This window comes from Hipposideros armiger, unplaced genomic scaffold (genome assembly GCF_001890085.2).
Source record: "Hipposideros armiger isolate ML-2016 unplaced genomic scaffold, ASM189008v1 scaffold_54, whole genome shotgun sequence".
In the NCBI taxonomy this organism is placed as follows: domain Eukaryota; kingdom Metazoa; phylum Chordata; class Mammalia; order Chiroptera; family Hipposideridae; genus Hipposideros; species Hipposideros armiger.
The window spans coordinates 1,888,097-1,904,134 of NW_017731404.1; the positions used below are offsets into that span (position 1 = coordinate 1,888,097).

The 16,038-nt window shown below is 53.3% G+C and overlaps 1 protein-coding gene across 4 annotated transcripts in view; it reads right to left on the reverse strand.

The window, feature by feature from the left end:
• RIPOR3 (RIPOR family member 3) overlaps nt 1-16,038 on the reverse strand; it is a 64,998-nt gene that overhangs the window by 25,115 nt on the left and 23,845 nt on the right. For all 4 annotated transcript variants that reach the window (XM_019640967.1, XM_019640966.1, XM_019640969.1 and 1 more), the window contains exon 3: nt 1,679-1,797. In XM_019640967.1, the coding sequence (XP_019496512.1) occupies nt 1,679-1,797 (119 nt within the window). The remainder of the gene's footprint in view (nt 1-1,678; nt 1,798-16,038) is intronic.

The following is a 16,038-nucleotide window of genomic DNA, read 5'->3' on the forward strand; positions in this document are numbered from 1 at the left end:
TGCTGGCCACACACCCACTTGCTGTCTGCACATGATTAGCTCCTTCGCTTCTCTTTGGCCTTCTCTTAACCACACCCTTGCCTTGTTGAATGCCTCCTCCGAGACCCCTGCTGCCCTCCTGCATTCCCCTGGGTCCCCCTCCACAGCACCTGCCACCAGCTGAATCCATCTTGGTGACTTGCTTGTTGTTTGCTGCCCTGGCAGGAGGGCAGAGCCTGGGTCTTTTTCCAGAGCTTGGACGGGCTGGCCAGAGTGGGTGCTCTGTACATATGGAATGAATTAGGGCTTCCCAAGGGGGTTTCCAGCTGGGGCACTCCCTGGGAAGCCACTCCTCCCAGGCACACCTCAGAGCTGAGCAGCAGGAGAAGGTGAGTGAGCTAGGAGGGCCTGACCATGGGCCCGGCATCACGGGGGTCTGATGGGCAGCTGTTGAACCTGAGGGGAAGAACTATGTGACGGCCTGGGCTGGGGCTCAGGGGAGTCCCCCCAGGACATGGCATTGAAGCCAAGGTCCACAGACAATTCAGTGGGGAATTGGCCAGGTGGAGAGTGGGAAGAGAGTTCCAGGTAGAGGGCATAGCCGGCAAAGGTCCCGAGGGGAGAGGGGCCCATGTGGCAAAAGCACAGGGTTAAAATGAGGCTGGCCAGCCAGGTCACAGGGACGTTACACGAGGGGGCTGGGTTGTATTCTACGTGGGAGGAAACACCATGATGAGATTTGCTTGTTGACCGACTCACTGACCAACCAGGTTCTGTTTCCTGCTCTGGCTGTGGGTCCTACCCGTCCACCACGTTTGCTCACACAGGCAGACGTCTGGGCCCCTCAGGAGCCTGAGGGGCTGCCCCACCCTCAGTCCTGCCAGCTGGCAGTGACTCCCCAGAGGTTTGCACAGTGTCCGGGATGAAGCCCTGGAGTCAGGGAACCAGACAGGCCTAGGCTGACGGGGCTGTGGCCCCCCGGAGCAGAAACACACCTTCCTCCTGGGGATTACCTACAGCTGGAGGAAACTCACGGTGACCTGGCCATGAACTCATGCCCAGAGGCTCAGCGCTGACCCCAGGCCTGTTTCTGCAGCAGCTGCTCCTCCTTGAAAGCTTTCCATAAGCACCTACTATGTGTTGGCATGTGTCAGCTGCATGGCATGTGTCACCTCATTGCACCCTCATGACAGCCCCACGAGGGAGGGACAGTCGTGGTCTCCATTTCACAGATGAGGAAACTGAGATTCAGAGAGGTGATGTCACTTGCCCCAGGTCACAGAGCTGGGATAGGTGGCCCCATTTCCCATTCTATCAAACAGGAAAACATTCCATCCTAACCCCGCCCCCAGGAGCCTAAGTTCCAACTCTAAATCAGCCTTGCTGTGTGACCTTGAGTGAGCAGCTCCACCTCTCTGAGCCTCAGTTTTCTGCTCTGCCAAGTGGGCCTGATGGGTTTCTTCCAACACCAGAAGTCAGGCGCGCTCGCTCTCTCTCTCTCTCTCTCTCTCTCTCTCTCTCTCTCTCCTCTCTCCCTCCCTCCTTCCCTTCCTCCCTCCCTCCCTCTCTCTTTCTATCCTAGGCTGCAGGCCTGGCAAGAGAGCAAGGCTTGGAGTCCCTGGCAGCGAGGAGAGGGTGTCCCTGCCGCCCCCGCCCAGCCCTGGAACAGCCCCACACCCACAGCACTGGCACAACTTACGCGATCCTGCGGCTCTGGGCGCTGCTGAAGCCGGCGAAGGAGGCGCTCCGGCCCACAACCCCCACGGCCCCTGTGTCCCTGGAGGACAGGAACCGCACCCTCACCGACATGGCTGTCACCTGCAGGGAGAGGACAGGAGAGTCAGCCTCGCATGGCCACCTGGTGAGTACCAACCACAGGCTGGCCACCCTCCACCATGGCCCCCAAGGTCCTTACAACAGCCACAGAGACAGGTGGCCGGTACTGTCCCCAGCTCCCAGATGGCAAAACTCAGTCTCAGGGGGTTAGGGAACCTGCTTGGCAGAAGTGGTAGGAGCAAGATTGGAACCCAGGTCTCAGCACGCGGGGCTGGAGCGCGTTATGCCTGAGCAATGCTGTGTCCTCTTGCAGGGAGAGACAGCGCCCGCAGAGCCCAGCTCTCCTCACCTCTCCTCAGCTACTCCTCTCTGCCAGTAATCCTCACCTCTGCACAAACCCTCAGTGAGCACCGACTGCATGCCAGACACTGCCCTGGAAACACACACTGAGCAAGAAGGGCAGAGTCCTTGCCCTCCAGGGCTCTTGGTCCAGCAGGGAGGCCAACGAGCCACTAGACAGTTATAGTCGGGAGTCTACAGTGAAGAGATGGGACAGCCCGGGGATCCATGATCCAGCCATGGAGGAGGCAACCAAGAGCTGAGAAGGAAAGGCTGAGGAGGGGAGAAGGAGAAGGAGAAGGCAGGGAAGGGTATCTGAGGCACAGGGAACAGCATCGCCAAAGCCTGCAGGTGCAGAGGGCATGGTGTAATCCAGATACAGAAAGAAGTTAAGGGCTTGAGATGTGGCTCCAGGTGAGGACAGAGAGGCCAGCAGAGCACTGGTCATGGGGGGCCTTGGTAGCCCCCAGAAAGACTTTTGCTTTACAATTGGGCAAGGATACCTGGGAGCAACAGGAAGGTTTTGAGCAGGAGGTGACAAAGCCCAATTCACAGGAGGCCAGGCTACAGGCATCAGAGATTTCCAGAAGCCCCCCCACCCTGATCCATTGCTCCAACTCTGACCCAGCCTGCAATGAGGCCAGACTAGAACCCTGGCTGCCTTCTCTTTTTTTTCCAAACCATCTCTAGATTGGAAAAATGCCACCACATCCCTTGGGACTACCGCCCAGCGTCTTTCGGCATGGTCAATCGGAAAGTTCTCCATATCTAACCTAAATCTCTGCTGCTACAGTTTCATACCTCGTTCCTCAGCCAGGGATGGGTCAGTCCAACGATTCCAGGGACCCCACTGCCCAGGCCAAACCTATGAAAAAGCTTCACTCCAGCTCCCTTCTATTCCCGCCTGGTGAGGCCCTTGCATTCCACTATCCCCTTCCCCTCCAGCAGAGTCCAGTCTCCACATCTTTGCTCATTTCGGGGCCTCTGCCTGAAATAATGTCCCCAGTGTCCAGTTGTGCGTTTTGTTTGTAGTCAGCCCTTGCCACAGACTCCAGAGCCCACCCTCTGAGCCCCCCACTTTCCATCCAGCAGATCCGTGCAGCCCCCACAAATCTTCCCCTTTTCCTATGTATCCCTCACCCCACCACCCCACGTGTGCTGCACATAGGGGAGCACCAGAAACAAAAAATCCAGGCCTGAGCTCAAATCCCAGCTGTAGCTGTGCTCGCACTCACAGGCTTGGGGCCTCAGTGATCACATCTGTTAAGTGGAAATTCAGAAAAGGACCAAGGGGACAATGTGCTGGGAGCACGCGATGCAAGAGACACTCAGAAACAGCTCGTCCCTGTGCCCTTGTTCTGACCAAGACCAAGACCCCTGCCATGGAGGTAGGTGACTTCTAGCCCTGACAAGGGAAGCTGGCAAGCATTTGCCAGGCGCCCACTGTGTGGCAAGTCCTGCTGCCAGGGACTGTCACCTGCTATAAATCCATGAATAATAGCACTGCGTACACATAGGGAGGTTGAGGTAATCTGGTGATGGAGATATTATTTATTGAGTGCTTCTTATTAAGCCAGTCCTGGTTAAATGACTTATGTAAACTATCTTATTAAAATCCACACAGCCCCCCTAAGCTTAGGAGCTAAGGCTAACCTAATTCGACAGATGCGGAGACTGAGGCTCAGAGAGGTGATAGCCTGGCCCACGGACCCCAGCTCGGAAGCAGCAGTGTCAGGCAGGTGCCAGCTCTGACTGTGATAGGTCGGGTGTCCAGCACTCTAGGATGTGCCCCGGCCCCACAGGGAGGGAGGCCCCCCACGGCCCCCACCTGCACTGTGCTGCTATAGCTTGGACCACAGACCGCAGCTCACGTGAGTGGATTGTTAAATTTTCGGAATTTTGGTAGCTTGCAATTAGCCACGGTAGAAATATTTACACCATGGAAACCGGAAAGCCTTACAAATTAGGGCTTTGTTTCCTGCTGGTTTTTAAACATTTATGAGCATTCCACCGCCCCCCACCACGTCTCAGCTCCTGCTCTGGGCGACACTGGGAAACTTCTCAAACTGTTTGGCTGCCCCCAGCCAAGCTGGGCAAGGGAATGAGACAGGAGCAGGAAGGGAGACCCCCAAGGTCAAGGGTGAGACCCCAACTCTGGAACCAGCCCCGGTGCTGGGGGAACATTCGCAACACACTCTCATGAGGCCAGAGAACAATGACTGAAAGGCTGAGGTACAGCCTGAAGCGCAGGCAGTGGAAGGCTGGGGACAAGGATTAGGCTAAAGCTTTCCACCACTGCTAGACTCTTCTGCAAAGAACCAGATAGTAAATATTTTTAGCTTTTCAGGCCATGCTGTCATTGTCACAATGACTCGACGCTACCGTTTTAGAACAAAAGCAGCCACAAACAATACGTAAATGATGAGCATGGCTGTGTTCCAATAAAACTTTATTTGCAAAAGGAGCAGCTACCGATGGGTGACCCTGGGTAGCCAGCACTCTGCCTGCTACCTGTGCTAAGGGCCTAAAATCTCATTCAATGCTCCCCACACTGTAGGACGCAAATGCTGTTATTATCCCCATTTTGCAGACAAAGAAACCAAGGCTCAGAGAGGGGTGTGAAATGACTCATCTACGGTCACGCAGGTAGGAAACGCCAGAGCCGGGATTTGAACCTGGGCACGATGGACTCCAGCGCCTGGCCACTTCATGCTACGCTGCACTGGCTTCCCAGGGGCTGAGCAGAGGCTACCCACACCCCTCTCCCAGGAGCCAGACCCAGGCTGAGGGGGAGAAAAGGGGGCCCCAGATGGAAGTAGGTTCATTAAGGGGACCTGCCAAGCTAGAAATGTAGCCCTGGGGGGTGGCCGAGAAAAAGCAAGCCTTATACCCGGCAGGCTTCAGGGTGCGGGAACCCAGGTTTCTGTGGGTCCTTTTGGATCTGCCATCTCTCCCCGCTGGAGGACTGAGGATGGGATGGGATGGCCTGGCCGAGACCCCAGGAGTCTCGGGTGCCCTCAGTGGGCAGCCCCCATGAATGCTGGTCACCTTTGACCAAGAATGATATTCCAGTTTAATCATTGACATGACAGGAGCACAGACCACTCAGAAAAGTCCCCCTCAGGCCCCCTCCACCATCCTCCCCTGCTGTGGCTGGCATGAACCCTTTAGCTGCTGGATTGTGTGCAGCTCTGGGAAGTCCCTGGAGAGGGGCACTGGGGTGTCTCAGGGTATCTCTGGACAGCTGGCACCCCAAAGGGCATGAAAGACAGGCCAGCGACCTCGCCGGCCCCTGGGAGAGAAGGGAGGCACAGAAGTCATGCAGGTCCCAAACCTTGGGTGGCAGACAAAACTGCCTCTCCTTGTGTCCCTCGCTGCCTCTCTCTGGCCTGGCAACCCGGGCAGCACTTGCTGACAATGCCCCTCGGAAGCAGCTGGTGGGCGCAGCGGGGACAAGCCAGCTGAAGGGGCTTCTCTCACAGCCAACGGCTCCCCAGACACTGGGGACTGTCCTTGGCGTCTTTCCCCAAGGTGTGGCTGGGGGGAGCCGGAGCCCCCCTCCGCTAAATCTGTCCTGCTCACTGCTGGCCAAAGCCACCCGCCCGCCACAGGGAACCTGCAATTTCACCTCATTTGGAGGTAAGGCTTCTAAATTTAATGGCTGGGCTCTCAGGGCTGGGCAGCTTTTATGCCTGAGCCCCTCACTTAGGGCTCTCTTATATCCGCTCAAATGCCAGCCAGGGCTTAGTTTGCTTACAGGAGTTTCCAAAATAGCCCCTTTGGTTGAGCATGAAAGGAAATGGCAAAATAGCCCCGGAGAGGAATGTGGGTTTAGACATAAGAGGCCTCAGCGTCCTGAGGAGGCTGCTCTGGTACAGATGGCCTGTACTAGATGGAGTCCATAGTCTACAGCCCCTGAGACCCTCCTGCCAAGGGCAGGCCTGGGACAAGGTCATGTCCTGCTCCAGCTCAGGCCCATAGGCTCGTGAAGGACCCGTCACATGAGTGACTGCATGAGTGCACAGGTGGGGCATTGCATTGGACGTCATGGCACACCTGTGCCCATTTCACATATGAGAACACGGGGTGCAGCCACAAGCGGCCAAATGCGAGGGAAAGGGTAAATAAGCCTGGCTCAGCCACATGGAGGATGTTTGTGTGGCCATTAGGAATGTGACTTTAAGGAGTAATGACATGGGAAAATGTTCAAAATAAGATGTTGAGCAAAAAAGAGCACGATATAAACTACGTCCAACATGGTCTCGGTTTTAAGTTTCAGACAACACTTTCAGTGAACATATAATTCCCTCATAATTTGAAGGAAAAAAAAATGTTTATTTGAAGAAAACAGAGAGGTTGAGTAAGCTGTCCTCTGTTGCACAGTAATTAAGCCACAAAGCTGACTCTGCTGGGGGGATGGGGGGTTTGCTTTTCACAGTGAAACTGGGATCAGAGGAGGAGCTTTCCTCTTCAAAAAAAATTTTTTTTAAAGGTTCACAAATATTGTCTGCACCGCCAGCTAACCCACTGGGGTTTTACAAGGTAGCGATGACTCATGAATTTCTGTGAACTATCCAGAGGGTGTTTTAGTTTACATGACCCCATCACCACCCTGATCCCCACCGACACACTACCATCACCACCGGGTTGACCCAGGGTCGCCTGGAAGAGACAGCGAATTTGGGGGAAAGAAGGCTTCTTCCAGAGTTGCCAGGGGGATGGGAGTGTGTGCGGGTGCTGGGGGGCAGGATGGGGAAGACAGAGGCCACATGGCAGATGACAGAGGTGGGGACAAAAGCTGAGCCTTTTGGGACACACGGTAGGCAGCTGAATCCCCCTCTCAAATGCCACCCCCACCCTGGTCTGCTGTAGGACCAGGAATAAAAATGGGGCCCGACAAGAGGGACCGAGATGAAGTGAGGGGGCAGAGGAGGGGACAGTGCAGAGAGACCCCATGGAAGGACAGGATGAGGCCACATACTGGTCACTGTTCCAGGCCAAGCACTTCTGTGTGCTGTCAAAAACTAAAACCAGTAATAACGCTTGGAGAGCACTTAAAATATGCCCGTTAACTCCGGAAGCGATATGGCAGAGTCTCTGGGCTTCAGCACCACTGACAGTTGGGGCCGGATAATGCTTTGCCATGGGAGTTAGCAACATCCCCACTGGATGCCAGGAGCTCTCCCCCGTCCAGATGTGACAACCAGGAATGTCTGCAGACACTGCCACATGTCCCCTGGGAGGCAGGATCACCTCCTGTGGGAACCTTCAAGTTAGAGGCAGCTCTTCAGCTCTGCACTAGAAGGTCCCTGACGGGTGTTAGGGATCGTTTTTCGTGGGTGAGAGGTGTACCACTGAAGGTACCATATTCAGTTGACTACAAATATTGTCCAGGCTTCTCACCCTCACAAGAATAGGGTGTGGGAACCTGGGGGGGTCCGGCAGCCTGACATCCTTAGAAGGGGCCCTGGGCCTGTAGCTCCCGCTGGGCCTCTGCCATCCTACCCTCCACACACACGCACTCGTATGTACATGCTAGGACACAGACAAGAGCCGGGAGGCCTGAGACCGAGAACTTGAGTTTAGAGAAGAGGCTGGACTCCTCGTTGAGGTCTGTTTTCTGTAACAGAGCTCTGTGTGACACCGGCCTTCATTGTCACCCCCCACCTGGCAGCAGGGAGACTCCCAAAGGCTACCTACCCTTGTTATCCAAAGGAACCAGCCTTGGAGGAGCACACACTGGTGTGGGATTCAAACCCAGGCGGGCTGGACCCTGAAGGCTACCTCGGCGAACCCCACACCGGAAGAACCACCCAAATTCTCTGTAATCTCATGGACACAGCCCCTCCCCCACCACAGCTGGACATCAAAGTAGCGCCTCTACCCAACAGCTGAAAGGACTGAGAGAAGTCCACTCCCGGCTGCTGTCTCTGAAAGAGCAGCAGGGCAGGTTCCTTTCCCAAGACCCACTTCTCCACCAGGCACAGGGGTCCAGGGCATAGGGCCCACGGAAACGGGCAGGGCACTTCTAAAATCAGAGGACAAAAAAAACTTTAAGGTCAAAGAGAATGTTTTACTAGGTAATAGTGGATATATTACTAGTTATATAGTAATAGCATGATTTCATTTATATAATATACCCATCTTTATACCAATGCAGTCATAAGATGCACTATTTAACGTTGTTTGTAGAAGATGAGTCCCCCGCAGGCCAAGGTGCTCGGGGCCCATGGAAGTCGTTGCCTGCCCTCCGCCAGCCCTCCCTCCCACCTGTCTCCCTCCAGCGCACAGGTGGGCCCCACCCGTCTTATTATGCAGATCAAGTTAGCTCTTTGTGCCTTTCTCCCCACTTCTCCCCTTTTATCTCCCACTCTCCCTACTCCCAATTCCACCTGGCCTAGCAGAGACCAAGCTGCTGAGAGAGCCAGGCTGGGCCTTGCCCTTGACCTGACTTAGTTCATTTGACCCTCACCAAGGTGTGCTGATGTAGGTTCCACTTCGTCTCATTCAGGACTTTAGGTCTGAGGGTTTTAATGCTCAGCAGCCTGGTTTCTAGTCTGGACTCTCAACCACTAGGCTTCTGGCTCTCAGTTGCCAGGTCTGTAAAATGGGTGGGGGACTCCTAAGACAGGAATCATGGGGACCTTAAAGTGGGGGGTTCCTTAGACAAGAGTCATGCTTGTACAGTTATAATAGTAGGGCCCCCCAGTGTGGTGCCCTGAGGGGAGGCCCCCTCCTCCTTAGGAGCCCAGCTCAAGCCCTCACATCCACTCACCTTCCTAGTCCAGCTCCCCCACTCAGGCTGGCCTCCACTCATTGGGGGGGGAGGGGGGGCTCATTTCTTCACTTGCATTTCCTTGATCCGTCGTGGGAGCCATGTGCTCACTGTCTTTAGAATCTCCTCTTCTGGAGATTCTAACTCACATCCCTTTGTTCAGCTACCTAGATTTTTCTTATTGATTTCAAAGAGCTACCTATAAATCCTGCATGGCAATCCTTTCTTGGTTTTCTCCCAGCCCCTCACTTATCTTTCAACTCATTCTTAATGGGCGTGTGTGTAATGGAAGCTTCCAATATTTATGTGCCTGGGTCTGTCAACATCTTCCTTCTGTGTCTCAGAGTTTGAAGCTACATTGTCCACGTTTAGGATGAGGTTTCTAATCTGTTGGCCACTGAAGCCTAGCTCCCTATGATGAATTTTGTCCCACCCCACCACCCCCGCCCCGGGGGCATCTCTCTCCTTCATAAAACTCCAAAAGATTTCACTGTTTGCGCTACTTCTCAAAAACACCCTGAGTCTGACCCTTCCTTTCTACCCCCACCCCCAGGACCAAGCCCCCACCACCTCTGCGGGCTTCACTGGTCTCCCTGACCCCCCCTTGCCCTCTGCCCCCCACTGGAAGACAGAGTGAGCTTTTAAAAATGTCCATCAGCTTTCTCACACCCCACCCCAGGCTCGGGGCTTCTGGGCGCTCTTAGAATTAAAATCTCACCCCCACACCACACCCAGGAGTCCCTTAAGGGGATGCTGCCTCCTGGAAGCCACGTTCAGTGGTACCTAAGGATGGAACCCAGGCAGGGACACGGCCAAGAGCTCCCTATCCACTGCCCAGGAAGGCAAGAGCCTCCCATTGTGTGCCTTTCTTACCCCTCAAAAACTAATCACAACGGGGGCTCGGGCTCGTCAGAGTAAAGGCAGGTACGGTGCAGGGGGAGGTGGATGGGAGTTTTCACAATCATCCGATTTCCACCCGCCCTCACCCGGCCTGTGAGGCAGGCAGGAAGAGATGTCCGCACCCCACACCACTCCCACCCCTTTTATAGCTGAAGTCCTGCAGCTCAGAGAAGGGAAGTGGTTTTTTCCCCCGCACTCGCACAGCCAGGTAGAGGTGGGGTAGGAGGGAAATGTTGGCATTGGGACATGTTTTGAGCACTTGGGTGGTGACAGTGAGGGGTGGATGGGTGAGGGACTGCACTAGAGGAGCCCCTAGGTGGGTGAGGGGCTAGGGCTGGAACCAGGGCGCCCAGTGGGTGTACCTCTCCATCCTGACCACACCCCACCGGTGGGTTGCCTAACCTAGACCCTCAGTCTCATGAGGACCCATAGCCCAGTGGTGCTGAGTCAACCTTCTGGAATGCCCCTGGCCCCCCCACAGCAGGCCCTGGGACTCCTGCATAGACACGTGGCCTGTGGGTCTGGTGGAGCAGGGCCTGTTTGCTAATAGAGGCTGTTAACCTCACGGGGAAATGGTCAAGCGCTCAGAAAGAGATGAGCCATCTGGTCGTCCTGAGGTAAACAGTTTACAAGAGTCAAATCAAACCAGCCTGCTGTTCTGGTTTTTCTTTCGACAGTGTGATGTGCAGTTTCCTTTTCCTGTGGGTGCTGGGTGGAGAGAGAAAGACTGTCCCAGGCACGCTGGCCCCAGCTCAAGTGCCTCCCTGGGGCAGGGAGGCAGGAAAAGTCAGATTTTTTCACAGCTCTTTTTGCCAGATGGTTAACCCACATTGTAAGGAGAGTGGGTTTTCTCCCCAAGGAACAGACTTATTTTCCAGAATGCAAAACCTTGAATTTTCAGCCTTCAATCCATTTGCTGTTGGAAGAAGACCCCTACTGGTCTCCTAAGGTATTGCAGCCCTGCTCTACCAGCCCCTGCAAATGCCCACAAGTGTGTGTGGGGGGGGGTGTGGGGGGATATGAGCATAAGAATGAGAATATGAATGAATGAATTCAGGATATGTATGTGGCTTAGCCTGAAGTAAACAGCTTGTGCTGGAATTGTCATCCTGGAGTTTCCAAAAGTGTTGCAAAACATTCCAAGCTGACTCGAGTTTGTTTACTACAAGCTGTTTATCAATTAATTCCCTCTTTGCCAAACATTTTGCTTGGGTCTATTGGGAGATGATTTTGGTGGGAATTCATCTCCAATGTTGTCATGAAAATCGCCAGTTTTGTAATGAAAGCCTCCAATTTTGCAATGAAAATTTTGTAATGAAAGAGAGCTCGCTTTACAGAGGTTCATATTACTGAAAATGTGGCCAGGACAGGTAGTTCCCACAAGATCAAGAACAAAGATTGTACTCAGTTTGGAGCTCATGTAATAAAGAAAAGTGACATCTTGGGACTAGGATTTGGGGGCTCTGAAAAAAACCTGTTGAGATACACATCCAGAGATTCACAGGGAAGGTGATGGGTATAAGTCTTGGAGTGAAAAAAACAACAACCCAAGTTCAAGTCCAGCATTTGCCTCTTTCTAACTTATCCTCTGAGCCTCAGTTTCCTTATTTATAAAATGGAAGCCACTGAAATTCCCTTAAGTTACTTTACAGTTGAGAGGATGTGTGTTTTTCTCCTCATTAAAAGGACAAACCAAGCTATAATTTATAGCTTTTCCTACTGCTTTGTGCTGCTAAGTTGAGACACATGAGGTAGTGTATTAGCTTTCTGTGGCTGTTGTAACAAAGACCATACACTGGGCGGCTTAAAACAACAGAAGTGCATTGTCTCGCAGTTCTGGAGGCGAGGAGGCCATGGTTCCTCTAAAGGCTTGAGGAAAGAGTGATCCCCCCCTTGCCTCTTCCAGCTTCTGGGGGTGGCCATCAGTCCTTGGCACTCCTTGGCTGACATCCCTCCAACCTCTGCCTCTGCCTCTGTGGCTACCTGGCCTTCTCCCTGTGTGTCTCCGACTTCACAAGTCGTGTCCCTCTCATTGTAAGAACACCAGTCGTACTGGATTAAGGCACACCATAATGACCTCATTTTAACTTGATTACATCTGCACAGACCCTGTTTCTCTAAAAAGGTCACGTTCACAGGTACAAGGCAGTAGGACTTCAACCTAAGTTTAGGGGGACGCAATTCAACCCATAGCAGGTAGAAAGCACTTTGTTTAGCTCAGCAGTTCAACGAGGTTTGGGATGTGCCAAGGTGGGCCCCAAGCATTGGGGGGGTGGGAGAGGCAACCATAGGCTGCTCTGAGTAAGAAAACACAGAAATGTGCGTGTTGATGATTGACAGCTGGAGAAGAGGGGGAGGGAGCGGGACAACACATGAAATTCTCCGGGCAATGAAACTTTAGGATGGGGGACTAGAATTTACTTCCAAATATGCTCTCCCTGGGTTCCCATTACCCCCAATTCTACGGGCTTTCTTCCTGGTGGTATCCCATTTTCCTTTTGAGAATTTAGTTCTTGCCCACTGCTATTGGTCTGATGGGACTGGTCTGGGGCCCCACCGACCTCTCTCCAAGGAGAAGCACAAGACCCAAGTCAGGCTAAGCAGATGCAGCCTTTCTGGAAAAGGAAACGGAGCAATGACAAGAGACAGAACAGACTGGATTTCGTTCATCGTGGTCATGGTGGGACCCTGGCTGGAATGTCCGTCTCCTGGGAGCCCATGTTGGGTTCCTGAGCCCTTGGTTCAGACCCGTTTCTAGGCGTGACTCTCCGGATCCACTCTCAGTGAGCCGCCCCGCACCCCGAGCCCCGCCCCAGGGGCCTCCCAGGAGACCCCGTGAGCGTCAATGAGCCAGATTCTTTTGCGTCAGAACGTATCTCCAAAAGCTGCTCTCCCAGCAGCCTCGTGTGAGCCATGCTTTAGGTAGAATGAAAGAACTGGAGCAGCGTCCAGCGTGGAAGAAATGGGAAAAAGGGCAATTTTAGGGGAATAACGGAAACATTTAAACATTAACCTATCAGCCAAAGATGCCTAGAAGAGATGTTAAGACCCTCAAGTATCCTTGGGGATAGTGAGGAGGTCCTGGATTTCTCACTGGGGTGTCAGCCTGGCTTAAATATAAAAGGGAGAGGTACCCCACAAGGAGTCCGGAAGACGTGGCCACCCAGGGGCTGACGCTTGGCCTCCATGTCAAGTCTCAAGCAGAATGCCTGGCACACGGAGACGCAGGACAGTGGTGAGTGCTCCCTGACACACTGCCCTCTGGAGAGCATGGCCCCTTGTTTTGGGCATCACCGCCTCAGTCAGCCCCTCCCCTGCCGGGGGCTGGGCCAGGGCCAAGCGGGGCCTTCCTACACACATGCTGTTTTGATTCTGCTCCCCTTGGGCTTTATTGGTTTTCCTGCTTAATGAGGTGAGGTTCACCCAGCCCAGTGGCAACCCCTGTAAAAGCCTAGAGTTTTGATGACCCAATGTGGTGAGTTTAATAAGGAAGTGCTCCCTGAGGCTGGACTGGCTGGGAACAGATGCTTCGCCCCTTCCAAGGACAGTAATGAGGTCTGAGGGTTTAATGCGAGGCAGGGGTGCCTTGGCCTGGGGGTCAGAAGATGTGGGCTCCAGCCCTAGCCAGCTAACTAGGCGTTCGCCTGTCTCTTGTGGGTAAAATGGGGATAAAACACATACCCCGCAGCACCACTGTTGGGTTACAACAGGATTACAGATGTAGACTCAGCCTGAAAACCACAAGGCTCTAAGCAAATGAAAGGCAGGACCGACACTGCTGTAGCTGTCACTGTCACGGCTAGTAGAACCTAAGGCCTTCTGCATCTTACGCGGGTTCCCAGTGACCTATGACCCTGAACAATCCTCTCCTGTGTGAGAGTGCTTGGAGCCTGTGCATATAATGAGAGATGACTCCTTTTATTATGGTCTTCCAGGCAAAAGAGGTTTAAAGCATAAGAGGGATTCGTGTGGCCGAGATTCTTGATTTCTGGCTTTGACGATGGGAGGCCACATGGCGAGGGAAGCTGGAGGCCCCAAGAAGGTGCACGGTCCCGGCTGACAGCTACTCAGGGAGCAGGACCTCAGTCCTACCGCCACATGGAACTGAATGACCAACAAGAATGATCTGAGAATTGGATTTGTCCCAGACCCTGCAGACAAGAACTCAGCCCAACCTATATCTTGACTCTCAGCCCTGTGACACCCTGAGCAGAGGCCCCAGCCACACCATGGCAGACCTCTGCCCTGAAGCACTGGGAGCTCATACACGGGGACTGTGTGAAGCTGCCAGGTTTGTAATTTGTGACATTGCAACAGGAAACCAAAAAGAAAGCCTCACCATGGAAGGCTCCTACGCCAGCTTCCCGTGTCACTGACTGGTCAGAGACAGGTTCAAATCCTGACGATCTCGCTCACTGGCCATGGGACGTTGGCTATTCTACCTCCCTGGCCTCCCAGAAACCTCAGTCTCCTCCTCTGTACTACGGGAAATAAAATGTGTGGAAAGCATTGGAGAGGGTATGTCGTAAAGGCTCGTAGTAAATGCTCCAGAGCCGTGAGCATCGTACATGTTGATGATTAGAATCAACTGACAGCTAACGACAGTGCGCCTGTGGTCTTTCAGAGCCCTGCCCCACACACCAGGGACAGGGACGTGAGGCCTCACCCGGGGTCCTGGGAGCCCCAGGCCACTTGGGGAATCAGGACCCTAAAAAGAAAGCTCCAACTTTGAGGAAAGTAGGTGGCACGTGCGTAACGGTTTTCGTGGGCACAGCAGAGCAAAGACCAGCCTCAGAGCTCTGAGCTCCCCCTCGGAGCCTGGTGCAGGCCTGGGGGCCGTTCCCTCCCCAAAAGCCCCTCTGCACTGACTTCCCTGAGGAGGAAGGTGTTTTTTTTAGGGATCCTGCTGCTAAGCCTCTGTCTCAAGCCTGAGATCAAGGCCTAGTCCTTGTGAGGATGTGGGGAAACTGGAAGCCTCGGACACGGCTGGTGGGGATGTGAAACGGTGCCGCCGCTTCGGAAGACGGTGTTTAGCAGTTCCTCAGATGGGCAAGCATAACCTTACACGACAACCCAGCAATTCCAGTCCTCGGTACACACCCAAGAGAAAACGAACATATGCCCAATAAACCCTGTACGCAAATGTTCTTGGCAGCATTATTCATAATAGCGAAGATGTAAAAACTATTCAAACGTCGTCAGCCAATGGATGGATAAACAAAAGGTGGTCCAGCCATACAACGGGTTGTTATTCGACCCTATAAAAGAATAAAGCACTGCTATAGGTTACAACGTGGATGAATCACGAAAACACTATGCTGAGTGGAAAAAGCCAAACATAGAAGGCCACATATTATGTGATTCCATTTATATGAAAGCCCAGAGCAGCCAAATCCATAGAGACAGGAAGCAGATTAATGGCCAAAGGATTAACCAGCAGACAGTGGGAGTGACTGCTAATGGGCACCGGTTTCTTTTGGGGGGGGATGAAAATGTTCTGGAATTAAAAGGCAGTGATGGTTGCTCAGCTTTGTACATACGCTAAAAACCACTGAATTTTATACTTTAAAAGGGTGAATTTTATGGTATGTGAGTTCTATCTCAATTTTTAAAATTAGATTTTGTTAAAAGTCCTGACTGTTACTGACTAGCTGCGTGAGCTTGCACGGATGACTGGGCCCAAGACCCCGGTTCCTCATCTATAGGCTACGACCATCCCCACAGCGCTACCACATGCATCTGCTGAGACCACATAAAAAAAAAATGCAGGAAAGCCATACTCAATAAAGGGAAGTTTTAGAGTTCATGCCAGGATTAGTCACTGGAAGGGTAGAAAGTTGGGGTGGCCTCTCGAGGGGCTGCCTCCTCCAGCAGCGCTGCTCCCTGATGCACACACTGCTGGGTGGTTTTCCTCCTCTGTCCACCCTGTTCCCTCCCCCCTGGAATGCCCTGCATGGGTTTCAGGGGCCCCCAGCAGCTCCTCCTCTGAGCTGGTTTCCCGTTCCCAGCAGAGCCCTAGGGAGCGCTGTCCCCTTCCTGAGTCACCTGCAGGGAGGAGCTGATGGCAGGCCGAGTCACACCGGGTCCTTTCATCTCCCGAGCCAGACTCTGAGCAGCTCAGAAGAAGGGTCATGTCTTATCTTCGTGTGTCCCAAATTTCATTCATGTAGCACCTTCACATGAATTTGCTCCATGTTCGGGTACCAGCTATATCATAAGTTACTTAACACTTTTCTTTTAAATCAACTCACTTTTCAAAAAATAAGTGT